The sequence below is a fragment of the Azolla caroliniana genome, unplaced genomic scaffold, assembly GCF_043228905.1.
Source record: "Azolla caroliniana isolate FFs.n. ecotype wild unplaced genomic scaffold, voAzoCaro1.0.p SCAF_13, whole genome shotgun sequence".
In the NCBI taxonomy this organism is placed as follows: Eukaryota; Viridiplantae; Streptophyta; class Polypodiopsida; order Salviniales; family Salviniaceae; genus Azolla; species Azolla caroliniana.
In genome coordinates, this window is record NW_028230448.1 from 6,546,238 (window position 1) to 6,563,310 (window position 17,073).

The 17,073-nt window shown below is 39.9% G+C and overlaps 1 protein-coding gene across 1 annotated transcript; it reads left to right on the plus strand.

Annotated features, from left to right (window-relative positions):
* The first annotated feature begins 6,836 nt into the window (after positions 1 to 6,836).
* Positions 6,837 to 12,090, plus strand: LOC147856024 (uncharacterized). The gene is made up of 8 exons (XM_087329818.1): positions 6,837 to 6,920; positions 7,815 to 7,929; positions 8,932 to 9,067; positions 10,070 to 10,128; positions 10,258 to 10,318; positions 11,352 to 11,520; positions 11,607 to 11,732; positions 11,814 to 12,090. Exons 2-8 carry the CDS (start codon positions 7,840 to 7,842, stop codon positions 11,950 to 11,952), a joined length of 780 nt encoding a protein of 259 aa, XP_087185944.1. The 5' UTR covers positions 6,837 to 6,920; positions 7,815 to 7,839; the 3' UTR covers positions 11,953 to 12,090.
* The last annotated feature ends 4,983 nt before the right edge of the window (positions 12,091 to 17,073 follow it).

Below are 17,073 nucleotides of genomic sequence, written 5' to 3' on the forward strand. Positions count from 1 at the left end.
TTTCGGACTTCGAGTTTCTTCTCGGTCACGAGCTCCCAGATATATTGATACCGCACCTCAATGTGCTTCCTCTTTGCATGGTAGACGAGATTGTTGATGAGGTGTATTGCACTCTGTGAGTCGCAATAGATAGTCGGCGCTAGTCTGGTCGGTCTATTCAGTTTGCAGTTCCCAAGTCGGCAGTCAATCGGTGCAGCCAGATCGCTTCCTTCGTTGCTTCCGATGCTGCTATGTACTCGACTTCTGTGGTAGACAGAGCCATGCACTCTTGAAGTTTTGACCTCCATGATATCACACCACCACCATAGGTGAAGATGTAGCCTGATGTCGATTTTCGATTGTCCGTATTCCCGGCATAGTCGGAGTCAGTGTAGCCTTCGATTTCGGCTGAGATTGTCAATCCGAAAGTCAGTTGTGCATCTATGGTTCCTTTTAGATACCCAAGGATGTGCTTGACGGCCTCCCAATGCTTCTTTCCTGGGTTTGACATGTACCGGTTGACCAACCCTTCGGCATAGGCTAGGTCGGGTCGGGTCGCCACCATTGCGTACATGATGCTTCCTACCGCCGATGCGTAGGGTATCTTTCCATTAAGCTCTCTCCTTGTCCATTGTAGGAGAGTCTCTATCTAATAGTCTGATCGATGTCGGAAGCGGTGTTGGTGCTAGCTTCGCATTCTCCATGTTGAAACGCTTCAACACCTTCCGGATGTATTCGGACTGGGAAAGTCGAAGAGTTTTGGTCGTCCGATTTTGCTCTATCCTCATGCCCAGTATGTGTCGGGCTTGTCTGAGTTCCTTCATCGCAAACTTTGCATGAAGGCTCCGCTTTAGCTTACCGATCTCTGCTTGATTGCTCCCTGCAATTAGCATGTCGTCGACGTATAGGATCAGATAGATCCTTGACTCGTCGGTCAATTGTTGAACATACATGCATGGGTTGGAGTCTGATCTGTTGTATCCAAACTACCATATTTAGGAGTCAAACTTCTGGTACCACATTCTCGGCACTTGTTTTAGGCCATATAGACTTTTCTTTAGTCGACATACGAGGTGACTGTCCTCCCCCGTTGTCGTGAAGCCTGCCGGTTGAGACATGTATATGTCTTCTTCCAGATCTCCGTGTAGGAATGCCATCTTTACGTCCATCTGCTCGAGCTCTAGATCTTCTGTCACCACGACTCCTAGTAGGAGTCGGAGGGTGGTTATCTTGACTACTGGTGAGAATATCTCGTTTTAGTCAACCCCGTATTCCTGTTTGAATCCTTTCGCAACAAGTCGAGCTTTGTACTTGGGTTTCTCTGAGTCAGATACATACTTGTATCGGAACACCCATTTGCAAGGTAGTGGCTTTCTTCCTATTGGTAGTTTGACCAACTCCCATGTCTGATTCTGATGAATCGAGTCCATTTCGGATTTCATGGCTTGTAGCCATGTTTCGGAATCCGGTGCGGCCATAGTTTCTTCATACGTGCTTGGTTCGCCTGCATCCGTGTCGTTGACGTAGTTGAGGCCCGATCGATAAAACTATGTTTTCCTTCGAGCTCGTCTAGATGTCCTGGGTGCCGTATTATTCAGTTCGGATTCTTCGATTAGTTCTTTTTTACGATTGGCATTTGTTGAACCAGTTGAGTCAGGAGTCTTGTTCGATATTCCGCCCCCGGTTCGGGATTTCGGCGGTGTCTGGTTGTTCTCCCCTGCGGTTGTTGTCGACTCTTTTCTGACTTGTCCCTTGTTGACTTTGCCTTGATCGACCTTCGTCGATTCGGCTCAGTCTTTCATGACTTTGTCTTTGAGTTCGACGTTGGGACTTATTGCCGATTCGGTGTCGGCTGGGATGTTGTCAGCTGGTTGGAGTTCAACTGTCTATTGACTCTCTAATTCGGTCTAGTGAGTCGATCTTTCTACGATGACTTTGTCATCTTTGAAGGATACCTTCTTGCCCATTGTTTTCTCTTGGTTCCTCTAAGATAAGATAAAGTCTTCATTGAAGACTACGTCATTGCTCCGGATCAATTTCCGGTTCTCAGGGTCCCATAGCCGGTAGCCAAAGTCCCCATCAGTTCCATAACCAAGAAATATAAACTTTGTTGCATGGGGTGCCAACTTTGTCCTTTTGTCCTTGGGGATGAACGCGTAGGCTTCGCATCCGAATATACGGAGCCTATTTTAGGTCGGTTGTTTGCCTGACCATAGTGCTTGTGGCACTTCGAGCCTGATTACTCTTGATGGTGCCATATTTATCAAGTACACTACCGTTTGCAATGCCTCAACCCAAAATTCCAGCTTCAGTCCAGTTTGCTGGAGCATTGCCGTCACCCTCTCTTGGATCGTTCGGTTGATCCGTTCAGCCACCCCATTCTACATGGGTGTGTAAGGAACCGTCTTTTGGTGCCGGATCCCTTTTCCGGACAGGTACTGTTTGAATGCTCTGGAGGTGTACTGACCTCCGTTGTCAGATCGGAGTGTCTTCACTCTATGTCCCGACCGGTTCTCCACTTCAAATATCCATCGAGTGAAGACCTCAAGCGCTTCATCTTTGGACTTGATGGAGTATGCCCAAACTTTCCGTGTACAGTCATCTACAAATGTGATGAAGTATCGGGAGTCTCCTAGTGACCGCTCTGGCATGGGCCAACATATGTCTGTGTGCACAAGCTCTAGGGGTTGTCGTACGGTCTCATAGTGGAGAGAGTGCGGACTTTGGGTCTATTTCCCATATCGATAGTGCTCGCAGAAGTCTGTCTTTGCCTAGAGTTTCGGGATGTTGCCGACCGACATCAGCTGATCAAGTCCGGCTTGAGACATGTTGCCAACTCGGCCATGCCATAAGTTCGTGTCGGTTTTCCTGGCTACGTTCACGGCCCCTTCAGGGTTGATCGCCATCAATGGGTATAAATTATTATACTTATGGCCACTACCGATTTTAAGGTTTCCTTGGCTGATCACCCATGTCGACTCGTGTAGAGTCGTTCGATACCCGTCTTCGGCTAACATGCCGATGGAGACCAGACTCCTCTTTAGATCGAGTACGTGCCAAACTTAGTGCAGGGTTATTGTGTTGCCATTTGGAAATCTGATGGGAACCTCCCCAGTTCCGGCTATCTTGCACTCCTGCTCGTTTCCCAGTCGGACTGTGCCGCTGGCATCGGTTGAATAGTTCGAGAACCATTCAACATTGGGGGTCACGTGACATGTGGCACCAGAGTCTAGTAGCCACGTGTGTGCAACTTGTGCATTGTAGAGGACTTCTCCGATCATCGAATCCTCTAGTGAGAGAATTTCTCTGGATCGGGTGTCGGCAACATTGATCTGGTTGCCGATTGGAGAGTGGTCTGAGTCGAAACGTCCCCGATTATGCTCGGATCGCTGACCACTCTCTTTTCTTTTTATCGACCAACAGTCGGAAATATTCTAGCTAGCTTTCCTACAATGTGTGCAGTACTCGCTTGTTCGGCCCGTTTTCGACTTCGACCATTGTCGGTCTCCCCTTGTTCTCGATCGACTATATCGTCGACCGGTTCTGTTGGCTTGTTCTTCGGTCAACTCTGTCGGTAGAATGACTTAGTCAAGTGGTGGGCTTCTGCCAACTCGTCGATGGATAGTCCCATCGATTTTCACCTGATTTCCTCTGTGAGGACTTGGCCGGTTGTTTCGACCAAATTCAAGATCGGTCGGCTATTGGCGTATGTTGTACAGAATACCTCCCAACTCGCTGGCAAGCTCGATAGGAGGGCAAGAGCTTTCACTTCTTTCGAAGTTGATCCCTTGCGACGAGAGCTCTGACAACACCTGACTAAAGGTGTTGATGTGGGAGGTTGCCGGATCGGTCTCTTTCATCTTCATGTTGAACAATTGTTTGATCAAGATAAGTTTTGAAGATGAGGACTTCTCATATACAACCTGTAATTTCTCTCACAATGAGAACGTTGTCATCTCTTTTGCCATGCTCAAATAGACCTTTTCAGCCAGATGCATTCGGATGGTAGAGCATGCTATTTCGTCCATTGATCTCCACTCTTCTGTTGTCATCGAAGCAGGCTTTTCGTTATGCCGAATGACTTCAACTTGTCTTCGGATAATCAACACATCCTGCATCATCTCTTTCCACAGGGCAAAGTTTTTGCCGTCGAACTTTCTAATTTCAACTCCTATTCTGGATGTTGAAGCCATATTCTTTCTGTGGATTTGATGTTTCTGACCTGGTCTTTTCTTTCAGCTTCTTCTTCTGTTATCTATTGCTGTTGCACAACAGAACACAACTCTGATACCAATTGTTGGTTAATGTCGACAGTTATGCGTAAGTGTGTGTTCAGATCTTATGGCTATGAACAACAAACAACATACACACAGAAGATAGAGAAGGCAGATATAGACTTACACAGTTGCAAGCTTTAATGGAAAGCTTCTTATTTTCTGCACAATGCAGTTTTCTCTCTCAGATATTACAATCGTCTTTCTTTGTCATCACTCATTACAATGTTAGGTATTAGCTTATAGACTAAGCCCTAACTTATTAACAAGTTCACACTCGGACGAATACAATTTGGAAGGAGTCGGCCTTTTATGCCAACACCATCAACACTCGGTCTGAACAGTCGGCTCCTCGTAGACTTCGACTGTTGATTCTCTCGGAGCAGTCGGCTCCTCCCACTAGAGAGACATATCCCTAACAGTTTTGACAAGCTCAAGTTCTTTTCATATATCATTTGAAGCGTTTCCCATAGGGCGAATGCAATCGTCTCTTTAGCCATGTTGAAGTAGATGTTTTCAACCAGATGCATGTTGATTGTCGATCTTGCAATCTCGTCAAGTGACTCCCATTCTATGAGTGTCATCATTGACGATCGGTTGTTGTGCCTGATTGCTTTGATCTATCGTTTGATGATCAGTACATCGTGCATCATCTCCTTCCATAAGGTAAAGTTTTTGCCGTCGAACTTTTTGATCTCACAACCTGTACTAGATGTTGAGGCCATTGTTCTTCTGGAGGTCTTTGTTTGGCTTGGTCCTATCCGTGCAATCTCGTCAAGTGACTCCCATTCTATGAGTGTCATCATTGACGATCGGTTGTCGTGCTTGATTGCTTTGATCTATCGTTTGATGATCAGTACATTGTGCATCATCTCCTTCCATAAGGCAAAGTTTTTGTCGTCGAACTTTTTGATCTCACAACCTGTACTAGATGTTGAGGCCATTGTTCTTCTGGAGGTCTTTGTTTGGCTTGGTCCTATCCGTGCAATCTCGTCAAGTGACTCCCATTCTATGAGTGTCATCATTGACGATCGGTTGTCGTGCTTGATTGCTTTGATCTATCGTTTGATGATCAGTACATTGTGCATCATCTCCTTCCATAAGGCAAAGTTTTTGCCGTTGAACTTTTTGATCTCACAACCTGTACTAGATGTTGAGGCCATTGTTCTTCTAGAGGTCTTTGTTTGGCTTGGTCCTTTCCGTCAACCTTCTACCTCTTCTTATACCGGCACTGCCTCATTCCAAGATCACTCTGATACCACTTGATGGCACTTGAGGTGTTTAGTCGACTACGATGTGTAGTCTATTGGTCGATTGTAGTTGACTATGCGGAAGCAAGTGTGAAGATCTTGTTGATGTGAAGCAAGCAAACGTAGAGTAAGCATGAGGTTGTTGTCTTCTAATTCTTGCAATTAGTTCTACACAGAGAATACATAGACTATTTTTGCAAAGAGATGTTATATTATTTTGCATCATTTGTATGAGGAAGTACCTCCTATTTATACATGAGTGGGCTTAGCTCTAACTCCACGAGGGAGTACACACTAGAGATACAACGGTCGGTTGGAGTAGGACTTTTTGTCCAATACTATTTGTTTCCCTCTCAATGGTGATGCAAGAGAATTTCTTTTTAGGCGTTGGACAAGAAAACACATTTGTTCTCTCTCATAGAACCTATAGAGAGTCATTCCCTCATGAAAGTCCTGATATACCTTCTTGACAACCAACCTATATGTTTCTGAAGCCTAGGCATTGCATTGAGCTTACAGTTCTAAACATTTGTGCACATACTTCATAAAACTCTAAAGAGTCTCCCCTTCACATTCATGAAAAGGAAATACTCACTCACGTACACTTATAGCACACACAATACACAAATTTATGCACACATACACATGCACAATATATAAAATGAAATATATGCTTGTGGATTTCTCTCGAAATGCACATTCACACACATATATTAGTGGTCTTGCTTGACTTTTACATGCACATGCGTATTTGTATTTTTATGTTCACATTCTATGTTGTCATTAATGAATTGAAGAACATCATTTCCCTTGTCTTCTTTTTAATGGGTATTTAACCCGTCACCTAATTGTTTCAATTCTTAGCTCTTACCATGTGAGCTAGACTTCACTACCATTTTAAAATCCTTTGCTGATCCTAAACCACAATATAGTTGGGCTTTCCTTGACCCCCTAGAACCGGGTTTTGAAATGGAATTCTCGATAACATAGAATGAGGGTCTATTGGAATGACAAGCACGAGGGAAGCCTCGATCATTTTCAAAAATGTTCTATACATATGCACTTAAGTCTTACATGCGGACATTATGTACATACATCCATACAGATATACATACATACATACATACATATACATACATATTGATATATGTATGTATGTATGTACATATGTATACATATATGTACACACATGGTTAGAAGAAGAAGAAGAAGAAGAAGACGACGACGTGGAGAGCTCTAGATTTTGAAAAAGCAAAATTTCTTGCTTTTTCGGATCAAACTCAAAGCGATTAGATTAAATGATATATCATTATAATTTATATGTATGTATGAATTCAAACCGTCTTGTTTCGCCCTTCGGCGATTGGCCTCTCTGTCTGTGCGCGCGTGTCTGTCTCTGCTCTGCTGCTACCAACGGGTATTCTCTCTCTCTCGTTTGTCTATCTATCAATGTGTGAGTGACCGTATTCTTTTGTTTGCTTGAATGGGGTTATTTGTGTTTGTATGCTTGCGATGTTTGTGTAGATGTATGGATGTGATGTTTGCACGTCCACGGATGTAGTGTAGGTATGTAGATATTGAATTATGGATGGATATACGTATGTATGCTTGGATGGATATATGTTTGCATTGGAAATATGGATGCGATATATTTGTGTATGTGTGATGGATGTATTGATGGAATATATATATAGATGGTATTAATATATAAATTCAGTAAATGTACTTATGTATATGGTCAATGTGCGTCTGTAGATGGCTGGTCCATATGTATGTGTCTCCTATGGCATGAGGCCCATGTTGTCATTTATGTTTTTCCTTTTCCAATTAAAGGTTTGAAAAATTTGCATTTTCTCTTTTCTTATGGCCAGCTATTTATTTTTTTGTCTCGCTGTTTGGGAAAATTTGGGGCTATATCCCCTCTATACCGTTGCTACAGAATAATGTGATATACAATTATTTGCAGAAATTGGACTGGAAAAAGAGTATAATGATGTGATCAGAAAATGAAATCAAGATTTAGAACACCATAACGATAATGGTGGTTATATTATCTACCCTTTTTCTCTTGATTTATCTAGTTGAATCTACTAGCATATATTATATATCATCTAGATAATTTCTGCCATTGTTTTGATTTTTATACTACTTTTTCGTCGAATTTTGAATTGATTAGTGAGTTCATGTAATTTTTTATCATGTATGCAAGCTAAACTGGAACTTCTTTGCAATATTAAACCTTTAATATATCTTATGTATATTCCCTCTTATTTATGAACTTTCCCATTGATGCTATTTTCTTGATATGCAGGTAAAGCCATATTGAAAGTAGCAATATGCTTCGAGACAATTCTGAAAGTGTTTATAATCTTATTCCTCCACCTCCGTCTTCAACAAACAAGAAACATGTGTACCCAAAATCAAAGGTCTTTCCTCTCTCTCTCTCTCTCTCTCTCTCTCTCTCACCCTTTAGTTAATAAATTGTTTTTTACCCCTTGTGAATTATGATTTCTATAGGTTACACGAGTTATGGGTTTCTATTGGTTTTTTGACATACATTAGTTTTTTTAGTGGTTTTAAGAACCATTTGCCCACTCCGTATTTTGTACATATATGTTCTTTGGCTAGCTTTCACCTTATCTTGAGGTACTATGCTGGTAACATGTATAAGTTATATTAATAAATATGACAAATCTTTCATTGATATGGAAGAAAAGAATAAGGTGTTTACTTTCCTAAGGAAATGGCATGCACTCTTGGCATTTACAAGAGCAATCCTTGACCTTGACTGGGAATTATGGATATGCTCCAATCTATAACTCATTTTAGTATAGATTTCTATATGAGAAAGATGCAGCCTCTATATTGAGGCTGCATGTTGTATGCTCAATACACATGATCATGGATTCCTGGAATTATCGTGGAATTCCTTTATGTAAAGCCATACATAGGAGTACATATATGAGACTGATATGGGTCTAAGGCATTTTTCATATGATGAGTATGGGTTTTCAAAAGGTTTGACACTTTTTAGCAAGGAATCATTGGCTATGGTAAATTATTCATTAAGTGACACATATTATTGGCATGGAAAAATCCAGTGTTGTGAATGGAAAACAAATATTATCTATCCCAACCTTCTACAATAATGTATCTAGAACAAGAAAAAGTATGTGAAGATTTTAACACATTAACACGAAGAAAAAAGAATGTGGATGAGGATCAAGCTACTGCTCTAAATTTAGCTTGAATACAAGGAAAATGTATATGAAGATTGTAACACATTCTTGTGTTTTAGAATGAAAGAAATTAACTTTGGGTTATTGTCTAAAATCATATGCTTCAAATAAAGTTGAAACAAATGAGTTTATTTATAAGTAATTTCAATTTGAAATACAATGAGTTTATGTATAATTTTCCTTCCACAGTATAAACTTGAAAGTGATAATTTTATGACTACTGTGAAGACAAAAAGAATAAGAGCTACTTTTGGACATCCACCTAAATCACTTAACCCTTCTACTAATGAATTTTTAAAGAAGCATTCGAGGGTTAAAATCCATCGTAAGAACTCCTGCTTTTCTTGTGACAATAAGAATTTAAAACATATAATTTGAAAAAATTAATAATAACGTTTTCATTAGCTTGTTTGATGTTTCTATGTATGTGATGTGTAAAGGGAGCCGAATATAAATCGTTTAGGACTTCTCTCGTAGACAGATAACATTATTTCAAAGTCATTTATGATGTCGTGTGGAATTGTATTTGGTAGGAATTTACTCCAATCGATTGATTGAAGGGTCCAGTATAGGATTTGAGTCCCTTTCTGGAAAGACTTGAATATGCATATCATCAATGGCATAGTCACCTGCTTCTGTGTGGTATTTTGGCATTTCGATAGAGATATGAGAATCTGAAACTCATATTCTGGTTGCCATGTGGGATTCTAATTACGAGGTATTAGCCCCTAGTAAATGTTGGAAGGGCAAAGTTTATGGAAGTGTTCGAGGTTAATTGTAACAATAGGACAGATATTTGTTTATACATGACCAATTTAGGATTTAATAATACCAGTGTCAAAAATTCTACTTGAAATGGATGGCCAGATGAATTCTAGAAGTGGTTTTTATGACCCTGAAATTGAACCATCAAAGTCATAAATGGTTCACATCCTAGATTTAGATGTCTGAATCATTATGCTGTTGAGAAAATCATGACCACGAGGAGAATGTTGCCGAAGGGAAAGTAACTAGAAGCCTGATGGCAATTCCTTGCAAAGAAGAATGGGTTTGTGAGCACATTGTACTCTGTAGGCTGACACACACCACTCTATTAAATATTTATCAAGCTCAAATGTTAGCATTTTTGACACCTTTATATTTCTTTCTTGTGTGCATTCTTGTGTAAAGAATTCTTGAACATTTCTGAACATATCTACTTGTATGTATGGTAGTTGTACACCCCATGTTTTGATATTATACTTTGAACAATGTTTTTATGAGCAACGAATGATAAATAATGGATGTGAATTTAACAATCTCTTCTTTTGTCCACCATGACTTGCAGCAATTGTAATTCGTTCTCCAAAAATAATCATTAAAGCACCAATTCCTCATGGAAAATTGGTTGGTGGTTGCTCTTTTTTATTGTTAAAACTTGATACAAAATCTATACAAAATTCAAGGTGACGCTCATGTTGTGTGAGGTACGCATGCATTTTATGTCTATATTTTTCGTACTTTCTTCTTTTTCAGGTTCTGCAACATCATGAGCATGATTTCATATCTTCGAATGCACTTGAGGTGATACACGCGAGTAAGTTATAATATTGTTCTATTATGACCTTCTTACATGCAGAAAGGAAAACTTTTAGTCTAGATTTGAGCAAATGACAACCGAAACTGAAAGCAACCATTGAAATATGGTTGTCTTGAGTAGGAAGTCTTGGCTTGATTATGTCAAAATATATGTTTTTGCATGCGTTTCTTATCTGTATGTACCAGCCACTCGTCTTGCAACCTATTCAAAGGCTCCTAGATATCGATGTCCAACCACCAAAATAGGCAATTATCTGGATGGGCTTCCTTTCTCAAGTTCGCTATTAAAATATAAGATGGTGGACAACAAGAATTTGAGTAGATTGCATTGCAATGACATGAAAAAATCAAGGTTAAAGTTTATCTGGAAGAGTTTATTGCTGCCCAAGAAACATGTGTTTGTGCGGACATGTTTGGTTGGTGTATTGCCTATGGGGGTAGTGATTCAAGCTCGAAAAAACTCACTTACAATTTGCAAACATGTGACTACACTGATGAAAGCATGCAGCATTTATAGTGAACCTGTCCAATCACATATAGTTTCCTATTGAAACTACAATATTGCTCTCAACTAAGGTTTGTTGGCCATAAATTTGGAAAGTTCTCTTGGACTTCTAGCTTCTTGCATGCGACTCTGCAACCATATACCACACTTCTCTATCAGGTCAGATTTTGCATGTGACACTCGTAGTGTCCTGCAATCAGGTCCAATATGGTCAATACACCCCTGACTGATTCATCTATTACCTTCCAGAAATCACTTGCTGATTGTCTCTACATACTCCTGAAACCTTCTCATTATATGTCTTAGCATCTAGATACTCTTTTCTTTGAATGCATGTAGTTTATTGAGTATAGGAGACCCCGTAAATCTCAATCTTCTAACTCTTTGTTGTGGGTTTTCACTTCTCATTGAGGTTTCCCACCTGTAATGTAATGTTTTTTACACCAAGAAAATGTGTTGCTTTCCCTCGGTAACACCATTTGTTATCAAAATAGATTTGGTCTTTTGACTTGTTTTAATTTTGCAGCTCCAAAGAAACTACCAAAATATGTTCCTAAATCTGTCGAGAAACCTGATTATGGGAAGGTCCCCAATTATCTACGCAAGTTTAACGAGACATTAAAGGAAAAGCAATCAAAGGTGAACATAGAAGGATCTAAACAAGAAGGACTTGGCAGTCAACCAAACACTAGAAGGCAAGATGTTCTTTAACTTAGGTTTACAGAATTATATGTAAGAGATCAAAAGTATATTATGGATGCATGGTTCTTTTGTTGTTTAGATTGGAGGAATGGGAAAAGCGAGAATTGATTGAAGCTCTTAAGAAGAAATGGCAACAAGTTAACACTACTTATCAAAAGACATCAGTCACACTCGATACGTGGGCCAAAAAAGCTAGGAAAGAGAGGTATAATTGACCTTCCTTGGATATGGAAATCAAACTATTTTGTGGGTTTTGATAGGACAAGTTTCTATTTCTCTTTCATAGGTTTGAAGAACAACTTATGGAGATTGAGAAGGACATTCAAACATTATCAAGACGTGTTGTGCTTGTAGTAGATAATGGAAAATCTAATTCATCTGGTAGTTACTCAAGCAAGAGAAGGCACCAAGCAAGTCATTGGTAAAAGATGGATTTTTCAATGTCGATAACTATTGGTCTGCTACTGTTGAGTCTTCATGTAAAAACTATATCGTTGTGTCCAATGTGAATATTTTATCTCCATTGATTCGTAATTAGCATTCGAGTTGTTTTTAGTATTCAACATGAAGACTTTTGATCAAGTTTTGGTCCTTTCTTTCCCATCCTTCTAATATCCATGCATGAGATTTTACACAAATGCCTTAACCCCATGTGAATTTCTCTTCATTGCATGGTGCCACATTGGATTACCGCCTTTTTTTTCAATTGTGATGCGAAGCTTTTTTTGAATCACTTCCAGTTTGAATGTTTTGAAGAATGAATTTAGTGTTTGTTTTTATGTGTAGAATGTGCCCTAAAATTCGAATATTTTAGCTTGAGCCTATCAGTTGATAGCATTTTTTAAGAAATGTTCAGTCTTTTTAACATAATTGAGAAATAAAGATCTTGATTAAAGTAAAAAACAGTGACAACTGCTTGTCTAGAAAAGAACACTCGTTTTTGGTTCCATTTTTGTTTTCCAATAAGAGAACGTATTTTGCTGAACTTCCTCGATCTACCTCCATTTACATTTCCTGTTTTAGTATAAGAGAGAAAAGACTCCAAATTAAAGATGGGTAACTGCAAATTATACCTTGGATACAATACCAAGGATGTGAAACATGGGACGTATCCACATATCGCTCCCCTCTACATGTGATTTGTTACTTCCAGCCAATTAGTTGTTTGAGGAAGATTACTTAGCCATGCATGGGTTCAGGTTGTGAGTAGTACATCTCTCCCACCATCATGTGCTCAATTCAGTATGCAAAGTGAATTGATTATGTGAAAGAACAAGAAACTTGTGTTGTTCATCTTCTTGTTGGCCTATCAACTACCAAAAAACTTACTGTACGTTATGGAATAAAATCAACAAATTTGGTTATTTAATCATTAAAATGATAACTAATGAAACAAATGTATTTGAAATTGAGAAGAATCCTTGATTCTTGGAGATGCCATGGAAAACTTGAGTACATATTGCCTAGCAAGGCTACCTTGTTGTTGAGCACTTACGAAACAAATAACTCCATTGTCACTCCACCTAGGCATGAATTGTGTCGATATTCTTCGGAAACAAGAAAGTAACTCCTCTCCCGCTCCACCTTAGTTTTAATTGTTTCAACTGTTTTGCATGGAGAACAAGATCTATCACTTTTAACCTTTTATGGAACACATTCCAAAAAGGACAACCAAAAGCTATAAGGGTACTACTATGTAATTTGGACTAGGAACCCATTGGTATTGAATGACCACATCATAGCATATTATTGGAAAAGCAAGGCTCTTGGTTCATTTGAGTTGAATCCCTCACCATACTAAAGCTTATGTGGTTTCATTTATGGCATCAAAATTTAGCAATCTCTTTTTTCCTCAAATAATGCCTTCTATTAAGAAAGAAAATACCCACCCATGGCTAACTTACAATAAAATTTAGAGCACTGGGGATTTAAATATTGTAAAGAATCGAGTATGATTCTTGTGCAGCGGAAGAGATGTGTGTTATGTGTGTGTAGGTGTGTGAGAGAAGAGAAAACACAAGATAGATAAAAGAGGAAATGAAGTACTCAAGAAGGTGTATATTCACAAGGAGAATACCAATTACAAATGTAGCATTACAAGGAGTCACAATCGATCCTCTATGAAGTAGGAGAAGGGTGCTTTATATAAAGTCACCTTCTCTCTTCATTAACTCACTACAACAACTACTCTCTCTTGGGGAATGTGGAGACTCATAATCATGGGGAATATGGAACTCATTAGTTATGTGTCATAGAATATGATTCTATGACACATAGTTAATGTGTCGAGAGTAGTGGTATGACTCTTGACCTTTGAGTGATCATAGATTCTCAAAGGGTGTGTTCACATGTTGCAGTAGGTTGAGCTTGATTCTCAACATGCCCCCTCGAGCTCAACTCAGGTCGGTTCCTTTCGGTTGAGTGTCCGCCCCAACTCCTACTCGGTTCGAACGTTATCCGGTTCTCTCTTGTACTCCCCCTCAAGCTTGGCAAGTCAGGGATCGTCAAACCAAGGTCTAATATGAATTGCCGAAGCTTGTCGGCTCCTAGGGCCTTGGCGAAGATGTTGGCTGTTTGAAGATTCGTGTTGATATGTTCAAGGTCGACATCTTCGGCCTAAACGTGTTCTCGAATGAATTGATAATGCACTTCGATATGCTTTGTGCGTGCGTGGAACACCGAGTTACGAGCCAGATAGATACTACTCATGTTGTCTTAGTAAAGGGGAGTCGGATCCTTGATGGGAACGCCCAGATCCTTCAAAATCCTCTTGAGCCAATATCCACAAGTTGTCACCCCCGGTGGTGTGTTTTGAAACCCCAGAGTTACCCACAAATCCTTGCGCAGAGGATCGTTTGGAGCGGCTACGCAAGATACAAGCGGATTTATCTACTCATCTACAACAAGCTCAACAAACACACAAGGTTTATGTAGATCGTCATCGGCTTCCATCCAGTTTTAACATTGGAGATCGGGTATGGCTACGACGACGACACATCAAGACTACTCGCCCATGCGAGAAGTTGGATTATCAGCCTTTCCGTATTATCGAAAAGATTAATGATGTCACTTTTCGTCTCGATCTACCTTCGCAACTACGGATACATCCAGTGTTTCATAGTTCTCTCCTAGAACCCTATTAGGACAACATCATCCCAGGTCGTATTAAACCACCTCCACCCTAGATTGAACTTGAAGATGGACCTGAGTACGAGGTTGCCGCCATCCTCGATTCCCAGATTGTTCGCAACAAGCTCTACTATTTAGTCGATTGGCTAGGATATAGTCCCAGCGAGCGTACTAGCGAACCAATAGAGAATGTGACAAATGCTTGTTCTCTTCTTGAAGACTTCCATCGTCAATATCCAAACAAAACGGGTCCTCAATCCAAAATGACTCATGACACTCGTCATTTTAAAGGGGGGATAGTGTAATGATATGGTAAGATTCGAACCCATGACCTTACGTTACATGGGTCGCAATCTTGACCCCATATGCGACAATTTGTCAAAGATTTTGTTCGGACTTGTGATACATGTTGCAGAGCAAAAATGCCAAGGCATCATCCATATGGTTTATTAGAACCATTACCAATTCCAAGCAAGCCGTGGCAATCCATTGCTCTAGATTTCATCACAGAACTTCCGGTCTGTAAGGGATTCGATGCGATCTTAACAGTAGTAGATCGATATACGTAGATGGCCCATTTTTTTCCATGTACTAAGGAAATCTCTAGTGAGGAAACCACCGAAACTATCATGCGTGGAGTATGTTGGCATCATGGCCTTCCCGATAGTATCATCAGTGAACGTGGACCCCAGTTCGTCTCGAAATTCTGGAAACATCTCTTTAAAATGCTCAAGGTCTCTTGTAACCTCTCCTCCAACTACCACCCGCAAACAGATGGCCAAGCAAAATGAACAAGTCAAATGCTAGAGCAGTATCTTCGGTGCTTTCTAAGCTATCATCAAGATGACTAGGCGGATATTCTCCACTTCGCCGAATTTGCATATAATAACTCTGTCCACTCATCGACAAAGGTTACACCATTTTATGCTTATACGGGTTGTCACCCCCGGTGGTGTGTATTTGAAACCCTAGATTTACCCACAAATCCTTGCGTAGAGGATCGTTTGGAGCGGTTATGCAAGATACAAGCGGATTTATCTACTCATCTACAACAAGCTCAACAAACACACAAGGTTTACGCCGATCGTCATCGGCTTCCATCTAGTTTTAACATTGGAGATCGGGTATGGCTACTTCGATGACACATGAAGACTACTCGCCCATGCGAGAAGTTGGATTATCGACGATTAGGTCATTTCCGTATTATCAAAAAAATTAATGATGTCGCTTTTCGTCTCGATCTACCTCCACAACTTCGGATACATCCGGTGTTTCATAGTTCTCTCCTCAAACCCTATCAAGACAGCACCATCCCAGGTCGTATTAAACAACCTCCACCCCCGATCGAACTTGAAGATGGACCTGAGTATGAGGTTGCCGCCATCCTCGATTCCAAGATTGTTCGCAACAAGCTCTACTATTTAGTCGATTGGCTAGGATATAGTCCCAGCGAGCGTACTTGGGAACCAATAGAGAATGTAACCAATGCTCGTGCTCTGCTTGAAGACTTCCATCGTCAATATCCAGACAAACCGGGTCCTCAATCCAAAACGACTCATGACACTCATCATTTTAAAAAGGGGGATAGTGTCATGATATAGAAAACCTTGAACTCATGACCTTATGTTACAAGGGTCGAGCTCTTGACCATTAGACTATATGTTGTAATACAAAAAATATTATTTTCATTTAAGTTTTAGTATAGAAAATTGATGTATATTCCCGATTTCTCTAGAACATTCTAGAAACTTCAGAAGTACTCTTGAGAACACTATGAAAGGAGGCACAAGGCATTATTTCGAACCAAATTGGTTCAACGCCAGTCTTAAGCCTCCTAGCTACTATTGTATATTCTCTTAACATAATATATATCTTTTGTTATCATCATTCTCTCTCTCTCACACACACACACTCTCTCTCTCTCTCTCTTTCCTTCTCTCGAGAGTTCTATACCTCCCTTCGTACTAATCCTCATCTTTTAGTACTAATTCCTTCTCTGACTTACTACTATTCCTGACAGTACTTCTCTGTCTTAGTACTGCTCTTGACAATACATAAAGGCCTATGATCGGATTCTGGTGTCCATTCACCAAGTGAGAATTTATATATATGATCCAAAATACCTTTGGAAAGTAGCACATAGTCAATCACACTATTTCCGTTGTCTTTTCTACAGGTAAAAGCATTAGTGTTGGGCCATAATGAAATACCATTATGTGAAAGAATGATGATGACAATGATATATTATGTGAAAGAATGATGATGACAATGATATATTATGTGAAAGAATGATGATGACAATGATATATTATGTGAAAGAATGATGATGACAATGATAGATTATGTGAAAGAATATACAAGGATGGCTAGGAAGCTTAAGACTGGCGTTAAACAGATTTGGTTCAAAATAATTCCTA

Excerpts from the sequence above, each read along its gene's own strand:
- LOC147856024 (XM_087329818.1), top strand. The coding sequence starts at position 7,840 with ATGCTTCGAGACAATTCTGAAAGTGTTTATAATCTTATTCCTCCACCT. Across the intron at positions 10,129-10,257 it reads CAATTCCTCATGGAAAATTG|GTTCTGCAACATCATGAGCA; the intron begins GTTGGTGGTTGC and ends CTTCTTTTTCAG. Across the intron at positions 10,319-11,351 it reads ACTTGAGGTGATACACGCGA|CTCCAAAGAAACTACCAAAA; the intron begins GTAAGTTATAAT and ends TTAATTTTGCAG.